The sequence below is a fragment of the Mus musculus genome, chromosome 14, assembly GCF_000001635.26.
Source record: "Mus musculus strain C57BL/6J chromosome 14, GRCm38.p6 C57BL/6J".
Classification (NCBI taxonomy): domain Eukaryota; kingdom Metazoa; phylum Chordata; class Mammalia; order Rodentia; family Muridae; genus Mus; species Mus musculus.
The window spans coordinates 123,260,191-123,286,321 of record NC_000080.6 but is presented as its reverse complement, the minus strand read 5'-3'; the positions used below and the strand labels follow the sequence as shown (position 1 = coordinate 123,286,321).

The 26,131-nt window shown below is 39.7% G+C and overlaps 1 protein-coding gene and 1 long non-coding RNA gene across 7 annotated transcripts in view; one reads left to right on the top strand and one right to left on the bottom strand.

The window, feature by feature from the left end:
• Window positions 1-10,644, top strand: part of Nalcn (sodium leak channel, non-selective) — a 351,653-nt gene extending 341,009 nt beyond the window's left edge. For 4 of the 6 annotated variants that reach the window (XM_011245094.3, XM_030247866.1, XM_017316063.2 and 1 more), the window contains 5 exons: window positions 959-1,109; window positions 2,586-2,738; window positions 5,105-5,222; window positions 5,798-5,893; window positions 7,961-10,644. In XM_011245094.3, coding sequence (XP_011243396.1) covers window positions 959-1,109; window positions 2,586-2,738; window positions 5,105-5,222; window positions 5,798-5,893; window positions 7,961-8,154 — 712 coding nt within the window. In that variant the 3' untranslated portion in view covers window positions 8,155-10,644. The remainder of the gene's footprint in view (window positions 1-958; window positions 1,110-2,585; window positions 2,739-5,104; window positions 5,223-5,797; window positions 5,894-7,960) is intronic. The other 2 variants (XM_017316064.2, NM_177393.4) reach the window with 2 other exon arrangements.
• A 10,675-nt stretch (window positions 10,645-21,319) lies between these two features.
• Window positions 21,320-26,131, bottom strand: part of Gm33906 — a 221,721-nt gene continuing 216,909 nt past the window's right edge. The window contains exons 3-4 of the long non-coding RNA XR_001781472.1: window positions 24,300-24,347; window positions 21,320-21,843 (exon numbers count right to left, since the gene is read on the bottom strand). This is a non-coding gene — a long non-coding RNA (predicted gene, 33906). The remainder of the gene's footprint in view (window positions 21,844-24,299; window positions 24,348-26,131) is intronic.

Here is a 26,131-nt window from a genome sequence, read left to right as displayed (position 1 = left end):
TGGAGCATAGTGGTGCATCTGATCACAAGGTACCCAGGCAAAGTCACTTATGGTGATGTTGGCCCTCTTTTCTCACAGAAGTTACATAATAATGGAATTCCTGATGAGTCTGGAGGACTTAGAAGCATTTTATAAAAGAGTTCAGATTTTATTCTGCAATAGGAGGACACTTAGCAAAGAAGTGAAAGCCAATGATGCAGTATCATATGGTCACTGTGCTATGAATTGAGCTCTAATGGTGACCTCAAGTTCAAAGTAGAGACTGTATGAGAGTCCAGAGTGCTGAGGCTAAACTAGAGTGTACAGTACTACCATATAATTCAGTATTCCTCTTTGTAATAGACCAGTCAGTCCTTCCTAGGAATTACCTGACTTTCTTTTTCTGCACCAAGGTGTCAGTTTTATTTAACACTGTCTGGACCTTTGAACCAAGAGAGTTTAGCTCTTGCTTTGCATCATCTGAAACTAATTAGGAGAGTGCAAAGGGAAAAATGAAATAGGGAGGAAAGTAAAATAGAACATGCATAACTCACAGGCAAGTATATTGACCATCACCAATTAGAGCCAACAAGGAGGAAGTAGTGGAAGGAATATTCTTCTTTATGCACAGAACATTCCAAAGTATGTACTTGATAGCTAGAGCAGTCAAGACCACTTAGCATGGGTCTTCTGCAGCATAGGAGCTTAAGAGCTTAGATGCAGTCACTGTTCTAAGTATCTCAGTGATATTAACTTGTCAGGTTATTCAATGAGGTGGGCACCAAAACTGATCTCAGTATTTATAGAAGAGAAGATAGGGAGATCCAGAGGTAACATAACCAGCTCCTTACCCAGATGTGAGTGACATCAAATCCTACACTGATTGTCTGGAAAGATGTATTCTCTGCATTTTGAAACACTCAAGGGTCTAAACACCAGATGAGTCTGACTGGTGGTTGCTGTTGTTTCCATCTTCCAGCATGCTCTCCTATCGCTCTGTAGACATCAGAAAAAGCCTGCAGCTAGAGGAGCTGCTGGCAAGGGAGCAGCTAGAATACACCATAGAGGAGGAGGTGGCTAAGCAGACTATTCGCATGTGGCTGAAGAAGTGCTTGAAACGCATCCGGGCTGTGAGTGAACCACAAGCACAAGGGCTGGGTTTCCATTCCTGTTGCTGTGGGGGGTGGGGGGTGGGGGAGAACCTCTGACTTAAAAGAGAAAGGCTAACTCTGGATCACAGTTCTAGTGTACACAGTCCATTATGGAGGGTATGTCAAGATGGCAGGAGTTTAATCACATGATATGTGTTATGTATTCACATCATATCCACAATCAGGAAATGAAGAAGGTAAATGCATGCCTGTGCTCATCCCACTTTTCACATTTTATATAGTCCAGGACTACCTTCTTTATCCATGTACAGTGTCAGATTCTGATGCAGCCTTAACTGTTCCAGCGTCAGCTCATTCTCCTCAGCAGGCTCCACCACACATTCCAATTGAATCAAATTGTATAAAAATGAAGGATTAAAAAGCAATTTATGGTTATTAAAATATTTATAATCTCCACTTATTAAACTCAATGGTATGAAATCCCAAAAATATCTACAGAGATGAAGTTTACAAAGCCACTTTTAAATTGCTACTAAAAGTTTTAACATATGGTTTATCATATTGTTGGGTCTCTAAAGACTACCTCTCATGGAATTTTAATGATGTGCCTGCTGCCTTCTGAACTGTAAGTTTGTATGAGGCTCTCACATATTAATGAATATGTACTCCATTAGCATATACTGTGTTTCCAGTGAGTACTTCTATTAGGTAATTAACATTTATAAATGCTTGTGACTCATACTTCACGTACAGAGAAGAAAGGCACATAACTCAGTATATACTTCCTGCAATGCAATTAATGTTATGTAAGATTTGTTTGATCCTGGTCTTCAAAACAACAACACCCACTACAAAAATAAGCATTTCTGTTAGAGAAAAAAGTTCCCAAAGAAACTAAATACTCCAGCCCAGCCTCCTAGAGCAAAGTTAGCTTCTCACTGCAACCTAATCAAAACATGGCCATTTTAACTCTTGTTCCATTAATCACAAATGTTCTGATCAGATGTTAAGAAGGCCCTGGCCAGGAAAAAGAGGCTGCTTTTGAACTGACCTACCAGTCTGGCCTACAAAGTTCAGAACAAAGAGTTCAAAGTTTCCTCCTCATCTACTCAAGACCTTCTGGTGCTTAGGGTTTTCAGGAAAGTGTAGAGTGGGAGGGGACTTGCATTGATTAAATGAGCCTAGAGTAAATAAAAGAAAAAAAAATAAAACACCCACATTAGTAAGTTTTGAATAATATATAAACTAGTATGGATGAGCATAAAAAAATCCAAATGTTATACAAATGAAAAAGATGGGGATGCTTCTAATCTTTAAGACTTGTATATCAATCTAATATCCTCAAAACTAGTTCAAGAACCTTACTTGGAATTTCCTAAGAGGACAGCAAAATCATAGGTCTTCAAAGAGGGAAGAAGAAACTGTGACTTGGTGGGAATGGGGTAAAGAGGTGGGCACATTTTCCCCCTTATGAAAGCACAGAATTTTCCATAGAAACAACAGCAGTCGTGCAGCATCATCCACAGCCTGAGAGAGAGCCAGGAGCAAGAGCGGAGCCGGCTATTCCTGAATCCTCCCAGCATTGAGACCACCCAGCCAAGTGAGGACAGCAACGCCAACAGCCAGGACCACAGTATGCAACCTGAGGTAGGATAAGTCACCCTTACCCCAATGATGTTCTGTGGGAGTTGATACTGGTCACAGAGACACTTCAAATCAAGTAACAGAATTTCTCACATGACCTTTTGTTGCAAAAGAACCAAAAATAATGAGAATGTGTATATTCATAAATTTTTTATTTCTTTTTTTAGGTATTTTCTTCATTTACATTTCTAATGCTATCCCAAAAGTCCCCTATGCCCTTCCCCCCACTCCCCCCCCCCACTTCCACTTCTTGGCCCTGGCGTTCCCCTGTACTGAGGCATATAAAGTTTGCAAGACCAATGGGCCTCTCTTTCCACTGATGGCTGACTAGGCCATCTTCTGATACATATGCAGCTAGAGACACGGGGGTGGGGGGGGGGGTACTGGTTTAGTTCATATTGTTGTTCCACCTATAGGGTTGCAGACCCCTTTAGCTCCTTGGGTACTTTCTCTAGCTCCTCCATTGGGGGCCCTGTGATTCATCCAATAGCTGACTGTGAGCATCCACTTCTGTGTTTGCTAGGCCCAAGGATAGCATCACAAGAGACAGCTATATCAGGGTCCTTTCAGCAAAATCTTGCTAGTGTATGCAATGGTGTCAGTGTTTGGTGTTTATTTCTGTGTGATGGCCAGGGAGCAAGAGCGGATGGGTCCTCAATATCCTCTTTAAGGACAGTCTTCACCCATTTAGTGTCTTAGGCTGGAAACAAAGCCTTCAACTTATGGGCCAGTCAAGATTCAAACTACAGAATTCATATACTAGAAATGGTTCACATCCTGAGTGGTTTTTGCTTGTTTCTTTTATCTAAAAGTTTAATGTTATCATAAAAGCTGAACTTGAGCATATAAATGTTATATGCTTTAAAAAATCATGATTATCATGAAGGCCTAAATATTCCCCCCTCAGTACATCATAGAAATTTTTAGTAAACTTAGGGAAATGTAGGCACTTGGCTTTCAACATTCTGTGATGGACCAAATGAATGCATTTATCCATTTATCTTTTCTTAGTTGGGCAGTGAGGAGCATATAGAACTCAGAAATGTTATTTGAGGATCTTCTGTCTATTAAAACACAGCTAGGTTCATTTTCAGTTATTCTAAATGCCTACTCAACAAACAAACAAAAAGCCAGAATTTCCAGCATCTGGGAGAGCCCTGTGCTTATGAGAAGCAGCTGGCAGGGAAGACCTGCCCCTTTATGTGGCTGCAATGGTGATTTGATGCTAATCACATGGAGTCCATCCAACACACTGTGCAGTGCCTCCAGCTGCACATAGTTCATCATGCAAAGAAACATACTCAGGGGAAAGGAACAAAATGAAGAGTAGGACTCCATGGCCCAGTAGAGGCTGCAAAAGGACCTGTTGTGCCATGGTACAGTTTTCTGTGGTTTGATGCTCCCAGCAAGAAACCAGGAATCACTTGCCTCCTTCTATAGACTTCTATGGGAGAATTCAGCAAAAGAGGCCAAAAGATCTACAGTCATCCTGCTACAGGTCTGACCCCAGGATATCTGGAAGTGCTTTACAAGGAAGAGCCAGATCAGGTTTAGGCAGACACTGAGACAGGACCAATGATTGAGGGGATGTAATGATTCCAGAACTCTCAAAAAGGTAGTCCAAAAATCAAGTGGAGGGAAACGCCTAATATGGTGTAAAAACCAGGACAGTGAGGGGTTGAAGAGACACCAGCTATTCCAGAGGACCCAAGTGCCATTACCAGCACCCACATCTGACAGCTCACAACCACCCATAGCTCTAGATACATGGCATCCAATACCCTCTTCTGGTCCTTGTGGGTAACTGTACATGTATGGCACACACTTTTGTACACACACACACACACACACACACACACAAATAAAGTAAATCTAAAAAATATGATGACTATGGTTAAGAGAGAGTTGAATTAGAGATGGGGGCAAACTGCCTTGCAATCCTCAGCATCAGCTAGTCCTGGGTTTGGGCTTCCCCAGGGCATATCATAGAGCTCTGTCCACCAAGATGCATCTTCTGGAGCTCCTGGTTCTGACCTTTAAGCTGGCAAAAGTCCATGTCCACAAAACATCCTGTCCCTGACATCCTGTCTCTCCCTATAGTGCCATTCTCCTTGCCTAATGTTCCAGCCAAGTTTAAGGAATCAGTGAAATCCTCAGGCTTGAAGGAAGTGAAGGATGGACACTCTAATGGAATGGTCGAGAAAGATACTACCTAGAGAGCTGTGAGGGAGGAAAATTAAGAAAGAGCCCAAACTGTTCTATACGATCATTTTTCAAAACCCCACAAATTTGTACAAATATTTGTGACCAATTAAATATGTGTATTTTTAAGAGAAAGACCCACAATGACTAATACTTCTTCCATGTAGACAAGCAGTCAGCAGCAGCTCTTAAGCCCTACTCTGTCAGACAGAGGAGGAAGCCGACAGGATGCAGCAGATACTGGAAAACCCCAAAGGAAGATTGGGCAATGGCGTCTGCCCTCAGGTAGGTACATCAATCATTTCTCTACCTGTTGGGGACATTTAAGAGGAATTTACTCTCTTTACTTTGGGTCTTAGATTTTAATTAATATGTAAAAATCTGAATTAGTCAGCTTTCTGTTACACTAATTTATAACTTTGAAAATCCATTTAAGAGGAAGAAAGGTTTATTGGCTTATTTGTTGGAGGTTTCAGCCCACAGTCAGTTGGTCTGTTGCTACTGGGCTGTGATAAGGCTGTAGTGTATAGTGAGAATGTATGATGAGAAAGCAACTTACCTTACCACATCAGGAAACAAAGAGAAAAAGATTGGCATCCCACAATTTTCTTCAAGGGCATGATCCCAATGACCCCGAGATCTCCTACTAGTTGCCACCTATTAAACATTCTACTACTTCCCAAAAGCACAAGTTGGGACCAAGCCTCCAATACCTGGGCCTCTGGGGAACATTTCAGACCGAAACAGGGTGTGTATCTGATTATTATAGACAGGGGAAACAATGAAATGTATTCCCTTATCAGAAACATTCTCCTCAAAGTAACTTCTCTAAACATAACTATATTGGCCCTCATTTGCAGCTGCCATCGCTGAGAAGACGGCACCTGTTAACAAAATGAGCGGTTACAGCCAAGATCCAGAAAGAGAGGAGGAAGAGGTTTCCAAGGGCTTCCTGGGTACAGTCAAGGCATTTCAAATATGGGCAAAACGTATCTAAGAAGGAATGGGTAGATATGATCTTCAGAAATGCCATGGAGTTCTCAGAAAAGGCTCAGGTCCCACTTTATTCCAAGCATGCTGTGTATCACCACTCTGACATGAGCAGTGGTGGTGAAAAACCTTCATGTAGCAATGACCACTGTATCCCAGTCACTACTCCAGGGTATGACCCGGCTTTCTTCATTAAACCCTCACAAGTCTATACATTTTCCACATTACACTGATTTAGTAAGAGAGTTTTCTTCTGAAGGAATGGGAAGTACCAGAAGACCTGGATGACCTTATGAAGGGACACTGAACAATGGGGGAAGAACAATTCTACACACAGTCCAGTCTCCTCTCTGTTGAGATGTGAGCCTATGGTAAAATAGAGCTTCATTCTCTCATTTAATCACATGCAACTTCAGTACCAAACAAGTGAGACTGGGTGATCCTGAAACATCTTCTGCCACTTGTCCATTCACAAAGCAGATGGCAGAGCAATTTACATTCTGAAGCTAAAAGTGTGCCATGGATCTTAAAGCCACCAGTAAGGAAGAACCTGAGTAGGGATCAGAGCAAACATAACTTTTGTCTGGTCTCAGCAAAGCTAAGAGAGATACGAGGTTGAAGGGGTTTGCAGCTCCATAGGAGGAACAATATGAACTAACCAGTACCCCCAGAACTCCCTGGAACTAAACCACCAATCAAAGAAAACACATGGAGGGAATTGTGGCTCTAGCTGCATATGTAGCAGAGGATGGCCTAGTTGGTCATCAATGGGAGGAGAGGCCCTTGGCCCTGTGAAGGTTCTATGCCCCAATATAGAGGAATGCCAGGGCCAGGAAGGGGGAGTGAGTGGGTTGGTGAGCAGGGGGGAGGGGGAAGGGGATAGGGTATTTTCAGGAGGGGAAACTAGGGGAAAATGTAAATAAAGAAAACATCCAATTAATAAAAGAGAGAGAGATAGAAGGCAAGATTGAGTAGGTGCTAGGGCCTCAGTGTGAAAATCCTTAAATGAAGACTGGGGAGTTTTAACTTCATCCTATAGCCATTTAGGAGGGAGATGCTTAAGAGTTATAAGCAAGAGATGACATTTGCAACCTAGGTTTTAGGAAGACTGAAGTGGTGGCAAGTCAAGAGCCACTTGTCTCTGGTAGTGTCATCTGTAATAAATACTGTCATCTGTCTGGAGGCAGATGACAGGCTACAGAATATTATAGCAGGCTGGACACAGGTGATAAGGGCATGGCACACTCTGCCAGTTCAACACTACAGGTCAGATATGAGAGATGAGCTTGGAAGAATGTCCCTCCTTGGTATTCACTTACATGGATGACATTTACAGTTGTGCTTGTCTATGTCACCTCAATGTCAAAAGTGGTGACAACCACGGAGACAAACTACCAGAATCAAACTAAGTGGGAGGAGCAAAGGGGAAGTAAAAAGAATATTTCAAGGAGGCACCAGGCAGCACACTGTGCACTTTGTCAGGTCATTTCATTAGCCCACCTTAAGCCTCTCAGCACTACTGTGAGGTCATTTGCATTGTCTTCATTTTACACAAGAGAAAATTTAGGTTCAGAGACATGTAATTGTCAGTGACTTCATATCTGCAGGTTACATATGGGATGCAAGACCAGGTCGGCTTTCCACACCTGCCTCTGACCCCATCTCTCCTTACCTTATACTACCAATCTTTTCCTTTGCTTTCCTAATGAACACCAGCTTATACATACCATTACAACACTTCCATTTTACACAAATTGTAGCTGTTTGTAATTTCTTCTTTCCTTAAAATAAAGAGAACCTGCAGTATATTTTCCCAAGAACTATTACTTGCCACCCTTGAGCAAAATGTATAGAATGATTGGAAAGAATCAACTAAAACTATTGGGAAAAATCTTACTTATCATCTGGAGATAGGATTTGGGAGCCAAAAGCACTACTGCTTAGAGTATTATTATTTTCCAGGAATGGCTGAAGCATGCTAGAAAAAAAAAAAACCCAACTAGTTGATAATGGGACTCTTCTCAATTTCACAGCCCCCAAACCAATAAGCCATTCTGTATCTTCGGTTAACCTACGGTTTGGAGGAAGGACAACGATGAAGACTGTGGTGTGCAAGATGAACCCCATGCCAGACACAGCTTCCTGTGGCTCTGAAGTTAAAAAGTGGTGGACCAGACAGCTGACCGTGGAGAGTGACGAGAGTGGAGATGACCTCCTGGATATTTAGATGGGAAGCAAGGCATAGGGAGTCCTAGGGTGAAAACTATAGCTAATAGTTTCTTTCATCATTGGGAGAGAGCAAACTGTAATTGCTAAACCCTAAATTCCACCCAAGCATGGGTTTTTCAGAATTGATTTTTGTTCATTTGTTGGAATGGTCTCTCAGAGTATGTTTTGGATTATTGTCATGTATTAAAAAAATGTGGGGCTTGGGAGATAAGTCAGTGAAAGACCTCTTGCTCAACCTGTGCCAACCCCTATGTTTGAATCCCAGAAATACAAGGAAAGAAAGAAAATATGTATAAAGCAGTATTGATAATATTAGAAGCTGCATCAACAGTAGAGTATATTATATATTCATGTATTCTGTCTGTGTAAACTAAGCTGTATTCATCTGCACTCTCATATGTTATTACTACCCCTCTCAAAGAGTGCTGAGCCCAAACTGGTCCATATTTATAGTACAGGAGTTATAGCTATAGTTCACTTTTTTCCCCATTTCCAATAGAAATACTTCCCTTGGGAGAAATTATTTATGATTGATCTGAAAAGGTCAGTACTGTGCTTGTGCTAAAATGATAGCAGCTTCAAAACTATAGATTCTGAAGTTTTTAAAAGCATATTCTTTTTCTTTGTGTTATTTTTTTAAAAAATGCTTAATGTTAAAAAAAATCAGGCCCGTTTTATTTCTGTTTTCAAGTACTCCAATAAAATTGTTGCCTGCTTCTGAGAAAGTTATGTGTGTAGGTACCATGTAAAGGATTTGGCTACAGATGTATTGGTATATAACATACTTGTAGGTGTATTACTTCATGAACTTGATGAGACGAAAATGTCTTGAAACCTTTAAAAATTCTTTAAACAACTCAGTTTAGAAAACAGAATAGACGTGTTAGGGTCAACTTGGCTAAAAGTTTACACTTGAGAGATTATTGTGGACTTCATGACTTGTCCTTGCTGTAGCCATTTTGCTATGAATGAACAGGAACATTATGGGTTGGCTTTAATACACCGTTTCTATGCTAGATTCAAAATAATTTCCCTGCTCCCAGGATTAACTATTGAAATAACAGAAGGGTGCAAAAACCTCACTCTAAACCCCATTGGAAATACCACAATGTAATTGTATATTTTCCCACATGCCAATGGTCCATGTCCTCTGGGAAAAAGTGGATATACAATACTATTGGAAAGCACTGATGGACCCTGGCTGGGGAGGGTCTCCCTTGAGTTATCAATTTCATATCTGATAATCAGATTATTTTAAGAGATTGAGTGTGTAAAAATTCCCTGATGCCTAGGTTGCTTTATGATATCCTTTTCTCTATTTAACCTTGCTTAAATAGCCAAACATCACATCCTTCCTACACAGAAGTAATGATGTAATGTGCCCATCTACTGCTTATATGATTACTTGTGACTACTAGACAATAGGCAATTCAAGTTTGTGCAGCCAAGGGGAATTTTTATTGGGTTTTATGTTTGTTCAGAATTTGATTTTTGAATATAAAAACAAAATAAAAATCTGATTTGTAAAAGAATTTATTGTGACCTAGAGATCATATTAAACCCTTTCTTTGTATGTGTGTATGGGATAGTGCATACTGTAACTGACATTTCGCAAACCCGATATGGAGTATTCAGTCCATACTTGGTTGGCAGAATCTCTGTCCCTAGTAACCCCCTAAGGTCAACTCCCAGAGTCAGAATATTCATCTGCAAGGTTGTGCTGACAAGGCTGAATAAACATCACATGCCTTCCAAGTGCATGGTGAAGCAGAAAAGACAATCATAGCCAGAATATGAATTGGCATTAGTGCTGAAAGAAGTAAAGAAATTATTTTTTATTGGTTCATTACATTGAGAAATACCGCTTCATGTCCACTAAACAGTGAGCCCTTCCCAGAATGAATATGCAGGAAAGCATCACCCTTACTCATTTTCTTATGAAGCAAAGACAGACTATCAGTGCGTTCAAAGCCACAGCACCCTATACATTCAGCTAAGTCATCACATACCTCCTGAGTGACTGAAACATGTGCATTACCTAAAGCAGACAGAAGGCAAGTCAGTAAAAATAAATACTGCCCCTTTTAGATGTTATCCAATGGAATATGCAGGATTGGGTGATACAGATGGAAAACTAGGAACACCCATGATCCCTGGTGCTCAGGGAACCATGACAATCTTGTATATTCATGCTACCCATTGCACTTAAGTAAGAGAACTGTCAAGTCCAAGGACACCAGGAAACCTGAGGAGTAGAGTACTTTGTGTAGACCCTCGGAGAGAGAACAGGCTGCACAGACATTGTCCATATGGTTAACTCAGAGGCTCAATGGGAATAGGATTGGACAGAAAGGCTGTGTGAGGCCATTCAGATATTCTTAGTGATGTTTCCAGACCAATGCCCATGATCAGTAGCTCTCTACCTATACCCTGAGATGCTGAATATGATAAGGGCACATAGATGGAAAGCAACCTTTAAAAAAAAAAACTCACATAAATCTGGTTTCTAAGCCAGACATGCTTGCCTGTCTTTCATTGTTGGGTGTGGCTATCTAGAGACTGGTAGGTGTGATAACTTATGTGTCAGTGGTAGTCTTCCTCACAAAGCTATTCTATGGATCCTAAAATCTGACCTAAGCAAAAGTAGTGTATCACTAGTTTGAGTTGTTGTGAAGATAAGGGGAATTCTTTCCTTACCTAGTATTACAGATGGGACTCTACCATAAACATACAAACACTATGAGGACACAGACATGCAGGAAAGGAGGCCATCCAAAGATGCAGTCAGAGGCTGAAAGGGTGCTCTCATTAACTGAGGAAAACTTGAAGCTGTGGGAAGCTGGAAGACTCAAGGAAGACTGCTCCCAAATGGACTTCCAAGGAGCCTAACCTGCCACCACCTTGCATTTTAAACGTGTAGATAGCAAAATTTAATCAAACAAACCTCTGCTATTTGCAGCCACCTAATATGTGATGCTTTATGACACAACTCCAACTTACTGTGACCCCCAAAGATGGCTCACATTACCCAGTGTGCCAAGGAATCTAATTTTGAAAATATCAGTATAGCAAAGACTTATTTGTTGTTACTATTTGTTGAAACAAAATAGTGTTCAGGCTCTTATATAACCCAGGATGGCCTTGACGTTTACATGTAACTGAGAAGGACCTTGAGCTCCTGATCTTCATGTCTCCGCCTCTTAAATGCTAGAATTGCTTGTTTGTGTCACCAGGCCCAAACGAAGATCATGAGTCTTGGAGTATGATTGATCTTTCCGGCCCTACATTTACTGGTCCCCATATATGTAATCTTGGATGGATTTTAGACCCCACTCTATACTACAATTCAGCATTTAACCTTTATAAAAAAGGCAAGAGAGGAAATTTCTTCACTTCATTTACTTGAGAAGTTAGACAGACTTAGTCTGGGCTCACTTGAAGCATCCTCTGAATCTTTAACCAACTAGCTATTCTCTCTTCCAGGAGCCTCAGTGGGCCAATAATTTGCCTTTCATTTTCTTAGCTAAGATTACTGTCAGGTTTAGCAGCTACCTAAGGCTGAGAGTGAATTTGGAGGAACACTCTTTTTTTTTTTTTTTTTTTTTCATGCAGTTTAAACCCTAAGAGAGCACTTCTATAAAAACGACTCTCTGGCATTACTCCAAGAAAAAAAAATCCAAAAAAATTATTGATAAGACTTCTTTCTCTTATTATCTTCGCATTTTCTTCATCCCACTCCTCTGTGGGGTGACTGAGTAAAGAGGCAGATTTTATGAAAGGAAGTGTCTTGAAACCTTAGCATTCAATTTACTCTGTGAGCCTTTCAAGTCCCCACTGGAAAATCCGAGTTGGAAAAACACCTGCGTTAATCTCTCCTGGGATGGGGGAAACAAAAATGCAGATGACAAGTCAGATGCTGCATCAGCCTGTGCTAGGATGCAGTGACAGAAGCCATCTTACCCTGCCATAGCCTTATTTCTCAGCTGGGCTGGGCTGGGCTGGGCTGGGCCGGGCTGGTGAATGCCATTGCTTAGTATGAGCTACCTTGCTTCCACTCTGTGTCCCTACCAGCTCCGCATTTGGACTATACTGGTGAGCTTCAAACTGGATTCCTTGGGGCATATCGTACTGTGAATAACCTGTGGGGGAAAAGAGTGAGTTGGGTGTGTATTAGAGAAGGTGATGTTCCTTCTCATAAGCCTTCCACCTGCCATGCATGGAGGTAACCATTCCCACCTCATAATGGAATCCACCCCCTAACAGACTCTCCCTCCTAGGGATTTTCTCACCACTCATCTTCCTACAGAGCACCTCTCTCATATAGACCTGGTATCTGGGTGAATGCCTTTCTTACCCACTCTACCCCCAACCTTCCTGGCTGCCTTTGGTTTTCTGTCAATGGCAGGTTCTTTCTAACATTTGGGACCTTCTCTTACCTGGATCATTATTCTCACCCCCCATCTCCTGATTAGAATACCTTCTGCACCCTTCCTCACTCCACTCAACTTCATTTCTAGTGAGAAGCAGCCTCATGGGCTCATGTGTCTTTGTAGTATTTGCCTGTCTTACACAATCGCTTGTGTGGATTGTCCACATTGCTGATTGCCTTCATAGGGCACATTCTTCATTGCTTTCACTGTTGTAATGATTAAAAATGCCTTGACAAAGGAAAGTTAAGGAAGGGAAGATTTTTTTGTTTTTTTGTTTTGTTTTGTTTTGTTTTGTTTTGTTGTTCATAGTTTGAAGTTACAGTTCATTGTGGTGAGAAAGTTTGTGGTACCAGCCTCTGGTCGCATTATATCTATAGTCAAAAGCATAAAGCAATGGATGTCTGTGTTTAGTTCACTTGGCCTAATCAAGACACTCCCCCAAACACATGCTCAGAAAGCTATCTCCCTGGTCATTTGAAATCTCTCATGAAGGTGGCAAAGGAAATTAATTGAAATAAGATACAGCATGTCCAGGCACTATGATCTTTTGTCCATCAGTTCTGGTACATGCTCAGTACATGACAAAAACTTGCTGAATGAATAATTTGATGACTGGATGGTAGAGGATAGGTGATCTCATAAGTCCCTCAAAATGACAAGTTCTCCTTCCGTGTACCCAAAGAGTCGATGTCTTGGCATCATTATTATTTTTACTTTTTTCCCCATGAATCTCTTCAGCACAGTTCATGTGCCTCTCATAGGAGTAGCTACAGTCCAGGACTAGGAAAAAGCAGAAGGACTATTCACCTCCCAGTGAGACAACTTAATTTCCCATTGTCTTTACTAGGACAATTGTGATCTAAATATAGCATTAAACTCCTGCCTTCCCCCCACCCCCAATCTGGTGAATCAATAGCTTGATGCTCTGTTTTCTCACTTCTGCTCAAGAAAACAAAGATAATGGTGACTTGGATGCTTGCCAAATTGCATGTTATATGTATTTTATTATAATAAAAATTTCCTTAGTTTAAATGAACATAGTTATTTGAATCCCAAAAACTAGTGACCAAACTGAGATAGTAAACCATTCCAATGCCATCCTTAAATCAAGCTTCCACGCCTTGTCGATCCCTGTATAGTACCAGTTCACCCAATTTAAATTCTGTATTTTAATGGGCTTGCTAGAAAGATGCTTTCTGCCATATAAAACGTCAGTGATCTTTTATAATTTTGTCTCGATATTACATAGAACCCATTCAAGTAAAAATCAAACAAACAAGTCAAAACAACAACAACAAACAAAACAACAAAGAAGAATAAAAACAAAAGCAAACAAACAAACAAACAAAAAAGCCTCCACTACAGTATAGCTAAGAAGTTACTAAATTCTGTTTGAACACTAGAGGGCTGCAGTCCTATGCTTTGAATTCAGCCAGGGACTGTACATTTAGCAGTAGAACAGAAATTGCTTTGTAGTTTCCTTTCGTGGGCAAATTGCTCTATGTCACTGTCAATTTTTTGAAGTCTAGTCATAAAATAAGCTTACCTGCAAGAGGAACTACATAATGTTATAATGTTCCTTTCTCAAAATGATATTAGTGATTCTGTTTCCTATATATTCATAGTGACCCCTTCCCCTCCCCAAAAAACACTATGTTGGAAACCTTGTTTTGATGATCATTCATTCCTGACAGTTGCTTGTGCCTGGCTAACCACTAAACAGTATATTTATTATCTTGTTGTTCCTGTGACAAGATAGCTGCCAAAAGCAATTTAAGGAATGTAGACTTTGTTATGGCTCACAGTTTGAGGGGACTAAGTTCATCATGGTGGGGAAAGCATGGCAAATGGAGCACAAAACAGCTGGTCACACTGAGAAACCCTCATCATGTGCTTTTATTCTTTTTCTTTTTTTTTTCTTTTTTTTGTAATTGGTGAATATTGTTATACAGAGATGTCTTTCTGAGGTTGAATTAATTTGCTTAATTAAATAATCCCTAGTGGTATTCACTTTCTTGTAAACATTATACTCTTGTCCCTCTTTATAGGTGAGTAAAATTCCATTCTGCATGTAAGCTGTTTTCTTTATCTGTTTATCTACTGATGAATACCTGAGTTGGTTCCATGCCTTAGCTATTATAAATAGTACTGCAAAGTCACTGGCATACAAAGGTCTCTATGGCATATTGATTTAAAAAATTTTAGGTAAATAGGCATTGTATTCTTGGGTCACAAGGTAAATATGGTTTAGAGTTTTGAGGAACCTGTTTTCATGATTTCCATGTTAACTAGACTAGTTGACATTCCTATCATCAGTATATAAGTTCCCTTCCTTCACATCTTCATCAGCATTTTTTGTTATTTGTTTTCTGACTGGGGTAAGATGGAATCTCAAAGCAGTTTTAATTGGCATATCTCTGATAGCTATTGATGTCAAACATTTTTCATGTTTATTGCTCATTTGTATTTTACCATATTAAAATTATTCATTGAGTTAGCCCATTTATTGATTGAATTGTTTGATTTCTCCTTCCTTTGTTTTTTTATTCTTTGAATTTTCTATGTATTAACCTTCTGTCAAATGTGTAGTTATATTAATTTTAAGACTACCTTTTTCAAGTTCTCTGAAGAATAGCATTGGAATTTTAATGGAGATTACAGGAAATGTATAGATTGATTTTGCTAATACAGAATTTTTCATTATATTAATTCCACTGACCCATGAACATAAGAGTTCTTTCCATCTTTAGTGTCCTCTTTGATTTCTTTCTTAAGCATTTAAATTTATTCATTATAGAAGTCTTTTACTTCCTTAGTTCAGGTTTGTTTAAGGCAGCAGTTTTCAACTTATAGGTCAAGACTCCTTTGGGGATCACATATCAGATATATTCCATACCAGATATTTACATTAAGATTCATGACAGTAGCAAAATTATATTTATGTAGTAGTAACAAAATAATTTTATGGTTGGAGGTCACCACAGCATGAGGAACTGTATTAAAGGGTCACAGCATTAGGAAGGTTGAAAAGCACTCATTTAAGGTATTTTTGAGACAATTTTCAATGGGACTATTTTCCTCATTTCTTTCACAATGTGTTGATATAGGTATATAAGAAGGCCATTGATTTGTGTATGTTAATTATTTGTGCTCTTAAGGCCTTCTGTTGACTGGCTGAGGAACATTGACATTGCTGCCATCTACTGCAAAGTATAGTGATTTAAGAGATACTCATCTCTAAAAATACATTCACAGTAGCATGTAATACATAGCCAGCAAATCAGTGTTCAAAGTTAACAATTACAATGGCTATCATATTATGCCCTATAGTTAATGGTTAGTGGAAACTTCGATAAGAACATTCCTCAGCTTATGGAACCCAACTGGTTGTCTGTTTTTATTCCCTTAGAAAAGAAGTAAAGAATCCTGAGGCTATCCACTTAGTTTCTTGTGTTTCTTCTCTTCTGGGAAGGAAGAAAGTTAAATCAAAAAAGAAAGAAGTTGTCGTGTGTGTGTGTGTGTGTGTGTGTGTGTGTGTGTGTGTTTTGTTTAGTATGTTCTGTTTAGTGTGTTTGTTATCAAGGCTGCTGGTAGCCTTGAGAGATGAATCACCTCCATCAAACTATAGTCTTAATTTCTTCAGTCTTACTGGCCTCAAAATAAATTATCACAGTCATCTCAGCTTGAATCAAACTTAAAGCACTGTCTTCTCTTTTACAGCCTGCAGTTTATATAATGAATGTTATATAGAGCTCAATTCTAGAAATTCTGGAAATACAACACACACAAAAAAAATCTACTGAGGAGGGACAGCATGGCAATGGATTAGTAAAGTTTACTAGATGGCAAGGAAAACTGTCACATGGAGATCAGTTCTTTTCTCTGATGCAATGAATGATCCTTGGCAGCCTTTGCTAGCTGCAGAGGAAAGAACCCATCTCAGTACCTACCTGGGACAAGAGATATATATGCAGGAAGGAGTCTTGGTACTTGAATCCATTGATAGCATCTGTGGAATTTGCAGATTAACTGAAGATCCTTAGGGATTCGTTGTGAAAATGCATTGGCTTCTTCTCACAAGCTTTCTCTTCCTGACCTTTGTTTAAGAGCACCACATTACACATTGGAGAAGGCTTCCTTTGCCTCCACGATAGTAGACACTCATCCTTCTGTAACTATACCTTGCCGATAAGAAGAATGACTCACTTCTGATTCCTCTTAATGACAAATACTTTTGTATTCTTTGTTTCCTATTGATTTTTTTTCTCAAGGCAATGTAAAGATGCCTGCTGCTGACCAGGCCAAACGATAATTAGCAAAGTCCTAATGAGTGTACCTGAAGGACTTAGCTGTCTTCCAATAGCTACCACTCAACAACATGTCACACCAACAGCCCTGATTCCATATCCAGGGGTTTCCCAGTCCAGGCAGGGTCTCTATTTCACTTCTGCGATCACCTCACACCCTTTTCTAACTGTTAATTAGACTCCTCATTTCTTGGCATGTGCATGGGCATAAGCCATCTGCTTATTGATCATATCCTTCAGAATATATTGGATTTTAAGGGAACCAGTTACAAAAACAGATGATGTTGTAAGTGGTCCTTAGAGAAGGTTTCTCCACAGAAAACTTGTGAATGCATAATAGAGACTGACCTGTGATCCACACACACAAATCAACAGTCTGCAGATACATTGGCTGCAAAGTTCATGTACTGCCATGAACATAACACAAACAAACAAAAGTGAAAACAAAATTTGAAATTTCTACCAAAATCCATCCACTGTAGTCAGCAATGAACTAAGGACATGTGTATAGGGTGGGACAGCAAGCTGTGTGGGTTCTGTAACCTATGTGCAAGTCATAAGGAGCTGAATTTGCAGCTTACAGGTGGTACTGAGACTTGCGTTATCTGCCCTATAGTGTGTATCTGGACCCTCTAACAACATTCTTACATGTGTGGCTCTCAGAGCTGATCTTCAAACCAAAGAGCAGAAATGTTTCAGTGGAAATGTTTTTTAACTCATTCTTGAGTAAAAATGGATAGTATCCCTGGAATTCCTCAAAAACAAAATGACTGAGACTATTTCTCTTTTCTCCATCCTGAACCTAATTTGTTCTTCTGTCTTACATCTTTGAGGACCATAGACTACTTGATCTCAAGCTAAGATGAAATGCCAGGTATGGTACAATTTGCAAAACACATGAAACTGAAAAAGAACGAAGACCAAAGTGTGGACACTTTACCCTTTCTTAGAATTGGGAACAAAACACCCATGGAAGGAGTTACAGAGACAAAGTTTGGAGCTGAGACGAAAGGATGGACCATCTAGAGATTGCCATATCCGGGAATCCATCCCATAATCAGCCTCCAAAGGTTGACACCATTGCATACACTAGCAAGATTTTGCTGAAAGGACCCTGATATAGCTGTCTCTTGTGAAACTATGCCAGGGCCTGGCAAACACAGAAGTCGATGTTCACAATCAGCTATTGGATGGATCACAGGGCCCCCAATGGAGGAGCTAGAGAAAGTACCCAAGGAGCTAAAGGAATCTGCAACCCTATAGGTGGAACAACAATATGAACTAAACCAGTACCCGCGGAGCTCGTGTCTCTAGCTGCATATGTATCAGAAGATGGCCTAGTCGGCCATCAGTGGAAAGAGAGAGGCCCATTGGTCTTGCAAACTTTATATGCCTCAGTACAGGGGAACGCCAGGGCCAAGAAGTGGGAGTGGGTAGGTAGGGGAGTGAGGGGGGGGAGGGTATGGGGGACTTTTGGGATAGCACTGGAAATGTAAATGAAGAAAATACCTAATTAAAAAAAAAGAAAGAAAAAAAAGAAATGCCAGAGAAAAGACAGCCGCATACCTTTTCCTGGAACACATCTGGACTGAGCCATAGCTCTTATTAAAGAGCATTATTCCAAACTCTGGGGCACAATACTGCAGTAACTCACAGAAAACAAACAAACTAGGAGAGGAATAAGTAAGTTCAGGGCTTGGAATCACAGTTCCACCACTCACCTCTGGCAGATATAGCTGTCAATCCATAGAGTGATCATATCTGAGTAGTGGGAGATCCCCTTTGATCCCATCCTATGCCTTATGCCAGATAAAAAACAAATCCCTAGTTAAATAAAGGGACTGCAAGACTGTGCTAGTTGCTTTCCTCCCTTCTGTAGCCAAACATCTAGCAGAGGCAATTAAAGAGATAAAGAATTGGCTTGGCTCACAGTTCAGAGGATACAGTTTGTTAAGTACCATATTAATAATGCCCACTATTCTTATTGTTTCTGACCATAGATGTTTGTCTCTCTCCTTCACAGTATATGTCACATATGGATCTGGCTCTAATCCTCTTCATAAAATCTCTATACTTCTAGATAGCAAGAGCCAGCTCTATGTGAGGCATTAATGGGAACACTTGTGACTCCATTTCATCTCTGAGACCATTTCCCTATCTTCAGAATTCAGCTAAGGATAAGGATATTGACTGAAGAATGTAATAGAACAGAAAAGAACTTGGTCAGTATGAGAAGCTACTTAATTGCTAGTATGAGACTGTAAAACTCCAAGACAGCACTGTCTACCATGTAGTGATAGAAGAAGTTAGCATCAGTGGAAGGCTTTCTGTTCTTGGAAAGCACCATTCTGAAATCACTTCTCCTCCTAAGGGTTTCAGGGCTTGTGTCACTCAGAGACATAAGCAGCCTAGCAGCAGGTGTGACATCAGCATGGTCACTGAAAAAGTATGAATAATGCTTCGGTCAGCAACCTAAATGAAGATACCTGGGGAGAAGAGCTCTTTCTGAAACCCAGGTAGAAAATCAATGTTCCTGGAAGGATGAGAGGGAGAAATCTATAGGAAGGGAAGTGAGTGCTGTGTAATGCAATTTGAAGATTTTTTTTCCCTTTCCCATGCAGTTGACTTAATAAAAGTAAAATCTAAAAACTGCTTGTTTGAAGGTGAAGGCTTACCTATGAAGAACTGACTGGCTCTCCATCGACTGACTGCTGGCTTACTGGGGCACTGCTGGTGTCCAAGTCTGCATTCTCATTGCTTTGTGGGGTTTTTTCCCCTCATTTATAAGAGTAGTGCTGATATGTATATTCCAAAAATGGTACATCAATTTCAGAGTTGGAATAACTTCTAAAGTCAATTTATAAATTATTCTGTCTGCTATAAATATATAGAATAGTTTTGATTTTTAATTCATTAACTCATGAATTCATGACCCCTTTCCAATAGGCCCATGAGCAATATTGCACTTTTTCATTTATTCAGAAATTTCCCCACTATGTACATATATATGACATACCCTAAGTGAACAGAGCTAAGACATTAACAGATCATTATTTTATTGCTACATTAGATATTATATTGTCTTATCTTTGCTTGGTACCTAGTTAGAATAGGTATATTTATTTTCAGATCAGGAAATACAAGTTGCCATCATCATACAGACTACTGATCATTTTGGTTCCATTTTTCCACCAACCCCCACATTGTTCCTACAACTTATTGTCTATCAAATACATGACAGTAATAGACCACACACAATGAGATTATGGATTCAGGTTAGTTCATAATGTACTTGCCTCATGTGTTGGATGCTCAGCAATACATAAAACTTGGAGTGATGGTGCAGACCCGTAATCACAGCACTGGGGAAGTGGAAGCAGGAGAATCAGAAGTTCATGACCATCTCTAGACACATAGTAAGACCAAATCCTAGGTTATAGGAAGTCCTACCTCACAAGACAAGCAAGCAAATAAACAAACAAGGAAACAAACCTAGCTTGTATACAGGTCCAGTATCTTTTATTCAAAATGCTTTCAGTGGTACGATTCCATATTTTGCAGTTGTTGAAATTTTAGAATCCTTGCATATACATAATAAGCAATTATAGTGATGAAACATTAGTTTATATATATAAGTTTACCTGTTTTACATACACCCTATACATACAGCCTAAGAATAACTAGGTACAATACTTTAGTGGGTCTACATTTTGATTTCAATCTGTCACATGAACTCAGATGTGGAATTTTCCATTCATGACTAGCACTCAACATGGGTTAGATTTCCAAACATTTGAAAATTTTCATCTTTGGAATAAAGATGCTCAACCCAGATAAAGAGCACAAAATTACTAAGCTCTCTAGATCTTCCTCAAATCTGCTAACTTTTCTGCTTGAGAGGCCACAGGAGTCTGTGGAAATAATGGATGCATGGCACTTGTCATCAAGTCTACTGAAAAAGCCCTTCATTCCAATGCACAAAGGCTAAACCAGAAAGCCACATTGAATGCTGACTGTTGCTAATAACAGTTACTATCACAATACTTCACCCCACAAACAATTGAGAGCCAGGCTCCTTGGCTAAAAGGCTACAATGAAAGAAAGTTAGGAACTCCTGATTTGGGCATGATTTTAATCACAAATATATTCAAATCCACTGAGTCCAGCCACATTCAAAGCTCACCAAGGGAGCAATGGCTTTTAACTCTGATTTCACTTTGATGTGTTTGCCCACCACCCGGGAACCCCATGAGTTAACCTTTCTCTGGCATCTATTAATCCTCTATATTTGAAGAGTGTTAATACAATTTACCTGACCCAGGTCTAATGTGTATGTAATTTACTTAGCCATAGACTGCATCTTAGATTGTTACAGAACCCCATACATCTATAAATAATGACAAGAAAAGAAATGTTAGATGGCATTGAATTTCTGAATGTTTTTTATTTGAACACATGACTAGGCTATGTTTTTTGTTTGTGTTTGTTTATTGATATTATTATTATTATTTTATTTACAATCCAGTCATTGCCTCTCCTCCCTCATGCAGTTTTACATCCCAGTCTTCCTCCCACTGTCTCCAAGAGGATGCACCACCCCACCAGACCTCCCCAACCCCTGGGGCCTCAAGTCTCTTGAGGATTAGGTTTTTCTTCTCCAACTGAGACCAGATCAGGCAGTCCTCTACTATACTTGTGCTGGGGGCCTCTAACCACCTCGTATATGCTTCCTAGTTGGTAGCTCCGTGTCTGGGATTTCCCAGGAGTTCAGGTTAGTTAAGTCTGCTGGTCTTTCTATAGGGTCACCCACCTTTTCAGTTTCTTCTATCCTTTCCCTAACTTAGCCATAGGGGTCCCAGACTTCAGTCCAATGGTAGGGTATAAGAATTGTTTCTGTCTCAGTCAGTTGCTGGTGAGGCCTCTCAGAGAAATGACATGTTAGGCTCCTTTCTGTAAGTTAAGTATACAATAGCATCAGTTATAGTGTCAAGAATTTGTGCCTCCCCATGAAACGGATCCCCCCAAGTTGGTTCGTTCACTGGACAACCTTTCCCTCAGTCTCCTCTCCATTTTTGTCCCTGTAGTTCTTTTAGAAGGAACAATTCTGGGTCAGAAATTTTGACTGTGGGTTGGCAAATCCTCTATTTGAGGCCCTGTCTATCTACTGGAGGTAGACTCATTGAATTCCCTTTCTCCACTGTTGGGCATTTCATCAAAGGTCACTCCCATTGAGTCCCGAGAGTCTATCACCTGCCAGGTCTCTGGTACCTTCTGGAGGGTCCCTCTACCTCCCACCACCCGAGGCTGCATATTTTCATTCATTCTGCTGGCCATCTGGACTTCTCTCCGCCCCCCCCCCATGCCTGATCCTGTTCCCCCTTTCCTCTTTCCCCTCCTCTCTCCCACCCAGGTTTCTCCTTCCATCCCTCTGCCTCCCATGATTATTTACTTCTCCCTTCTAAGTGGGATTGAAACATCCTCATTTTCTTTCTACTTGTTAAACTTCTTAAGTTCTGTGAGTTGTATCATAGGTATTCTGTAATTTTTGGCTAATATCCATGTATTAGTGAGTACATAGCATGCATGTCCTTTTGGGTCTTAGTTCCTCACTCAGGATGATAATTTCTAGTTCCATCCATTTGCCTGCAAAACTCATGATGGCCTTGTTTTCTTAATATCTAAATAGTACTCCATTGTGTAAATTAACCACAGTTTTTGTATCCATTCTTCAGTTAAGGGACTTCTGGGTTGTTTCCAGCTTCTAGCTATTACAAATAAGGCTGCTATGAACATAGTGGACCATGTGTCTCTGTGATATAGTAGGGCATGTTTTGGGTATATGCCCAAGAGTGGTATAGCTGGGTTTTCAGGTAGATCTATATCCAATTTTCTGAGGAACTGCCAAATTGGTTTTCAGAGTGGTTGTACCAGTTTCCAATCCCAACAGTGATGGAGAAGTGTTCCTCTTTCTCCACATCCTCTCTAACATTTTTTTTATGAGTTTGTTCAAAAACTCACCTGAGTTTTTGATCTTAGCCATTTTGATTGGTATAAGGTGGAATCTGAGGGTCCTTTTGATTTGCATTTCCCTGATAACTAAGGACTTTGAACATTTCTTTAAGTACTTCTTGGCCATTGGAGATTCTTCTGTTGTAAATTCTTATTTTAGGTCTGTACCCCATTTTTAAATAGGGTTATTTGGTTTTTTTGGAGGTTACCTTCTTGAGTTCTTTATATATTGTGAATGTTAGTCCTCTATCAGATGTGGGGTTAGTAAAGAGGTTTTTTTCCCCAATATGTAGATTGCTGAATTCTCCTATTGACTGTTATTTTTTCCTTACAAAACCTTTTTAGTTTCATGAGGTCCCATTTATCAATTGCTGATCTTAGAACCTGAAACACTGGAGTTCTGTTTAGGCAATTTCCCCCTGAACCAGTGAATTCAAGGCTTTTTCCCTCTTTCTCTTCTATTTGATTCAGTGTGTCTGTTTTTATGTTGAGGTCCTTGATATACTTGGACTTGAGCTTTGTACAAAGTGGTAAATATGGATCTATTTTTTATTTTTCTACATACAGACTGCCAGTTAAACCAGCACTATTTATTTAAGATGCTTTCTTTTTTTTCTGTTGTTTTTTAAGGGTAACTTCTGAGTTGCTTACTAGCTCTGACTTTTGCCCCAGAGAGGAAATGTTTAATTGTAGATTATTCAGGTGAGATGAGACAGGCTTCATGGTCTCTGCTGGGATCACACTAAGAAAACTCTGGCTTCCGAGAGAATCCTAAGTTTTTAATTTTAATTTTTATTCAAGCCACACTGATGGTTTTACAGTGGAAACAAACAAACAAGGTAAAACATAGATTGTCCTGGCAATAGTATGTTTCCACAATCTCTTCTTATGTTTTATCAGTGGATGTATTCTAATTCCCAAATCAGAAAGATGAAACCTATCCCTATATTCCCAATCATTTCTCAAAAATCATTAAAGTATTGACTTGTCATTTGGCAAAAACTGTTTACTTTGTGAACTGGCTGCTTTCAGAATTATGTTTAAGGATTCAATAACAATATTCATGATGAATGGTGGTTTGTAGAAGGTGACAGAATCATCTCTGCACTAGGGGGAAATTCATGTATCAGTTGGTGTACAATGTCTCTGTTCAACATGGAGCCCACTGTAGCATTCAAATTTTCCCTTCCACCTATAATGACTTGATGATTTCTTTATTTTCTCCTGGTCAGTGTGTTTCTTAATAAGATAAAAACAATAACTTAAATATGTTTTTTTTTTAAAGAAAGAAACTGTATTGTTGCAGAGGGATTGAAAATTAAAAGAATAGCCTTTCAATCCTGAATGTGCCAGGTTTTTTGCTGAGAATTTTTGATCCAGAAACAAGAAATACATACTGGAAAAATCGTCTTCGACAAATGATGCTGGTCAAACAGGACAGCTGCCTGTAGAAAAACCCAAATAGATCTTTATTTATCACCCTGCACAAAGTTCAGCTCTAAATGAATCAAAGACCTCAATCTAAAACTGGACACTCTGAACTGAGAGAAGATAAAGTAGAGAATACCCTTGAATTCATTGTCACTGAAAAAGACTTTCTATAAAGAAATCTGTTAGCACCGGCTCTAATATCGACAATTAATTAATAATTGAGAAACAGAACCTTATAAAACCAAAAATCTGCAGCACAGCATAGGATACTGTTCCTTAGACAAAGCAGAAGCCTACAGAATAGGAAAAGATTTTTACCAACTACATATCTTAGCGAAGGCTAATATCCAAAGTATAAAAAAAGAATCTCAAAAATACTAGATATCAAGAAATAAGTTAATTTTAAAAATGGGTATAGATGTAAACAGAGAATCTCAACAGAAGAAACTCAAATGGCCAAAAACATTTAAGAAAATGTTCAACATCCTTAGTCATCAGAGACATGCAAATCAAAACTATAGCTATAGTTTGTCTCCGCAGACTGACAGAAAGACCTTTTTGCTGAGGAAAGCACCTGCACAAATCATTGAGCATGGAGAAGTTGAGCTGGTCCTTACATGTTACCCTGCTGCATTCTAGAATCTTTGGGACAGGAAGGTATCCTACAGGGTACCAAAAGAGAAGGATAACCACCACCCAACCCTAAATTCTTTTGATCTACAATGGTGTCCTGAAAGCAAGATACACTAGGGAGATGGTGGCACAAAGCTTGTGGGAGTAGCCAACCAATATCTGACATGACATAAGGGCCACTCTACAACACAGAACCCATACCCAACACAGCTTGTATGACCAAATACCTGAGACTGAATAGCCCAGGAACCTGGGGTAAATAACATTCTCCTATACTCATAGACCAGTGTCTTCCTCAGCCATCATCAAAGAAGCAGATGGGAAAAATACAGAGACACACAGCTACATATTATACAGAGAGTGAGAGACCTTGGAACACTCAGCCCTAAATTGGACATATTCACTGAATCCCTCCACTCAGGGCTTAGGAAACCATGTGGAAAAGGAAGCAGGAAGATTGTAAGAGTCAAAAGTGATAGAGAAAACCAAGAAAACAAGGCCCACTGAATCAACATGAGAAGAGTTCATATGAACCCATAAAGGTTGAAGCAACATACCATGTCCCCTGCAAATATTTTATGGCTTCTAGAGTAATGTTTTTCTGAGATTACTGAGTGTGCAAACAAGTGGATCCATTTCTTGTGACTTCTCTTGGGCTATTTTCTCTTTGTTTTACCTAACCAGTTCCAATATGTTATTTTTTGTTTTATCCAGTGTATTATTTTATTTAATATTATCCCTTGTTTGTTTTCTTAAGAGAGATAGAAAGAAAGTAGATCTGGATGGGAGGGGAGTTGGAGAGTAACTAGGGAACTAGGGGAAGGGTAATAATAATAGGTTATATTATGTAAGAAAAAATCTATTCTCAATAAAAGGGGGGAGAAGAGAGAGGCTTACAAATTTGAATTCCATTCCTCTCTACTGGGGCTTCTTAAATAGTCCCTTTCCATGGAACTTCGGTGTATTCTTGGGTCACCTAAGGGCCTAGTTACAATGAAGGTTCTGATTCGGCGAGTAAGGTAGAGCCTGAGGTTCTGTGTCTCTAACAAGCTCCCAAGCTACACTGCTGCTGTACTGGTAATCATATCTGGAGTACAGGGCTTGGAGGTCACTTCTTCCAGTGGACCCTAACCTGATTGTGTTGGAACTGCCCATGGGGAACATC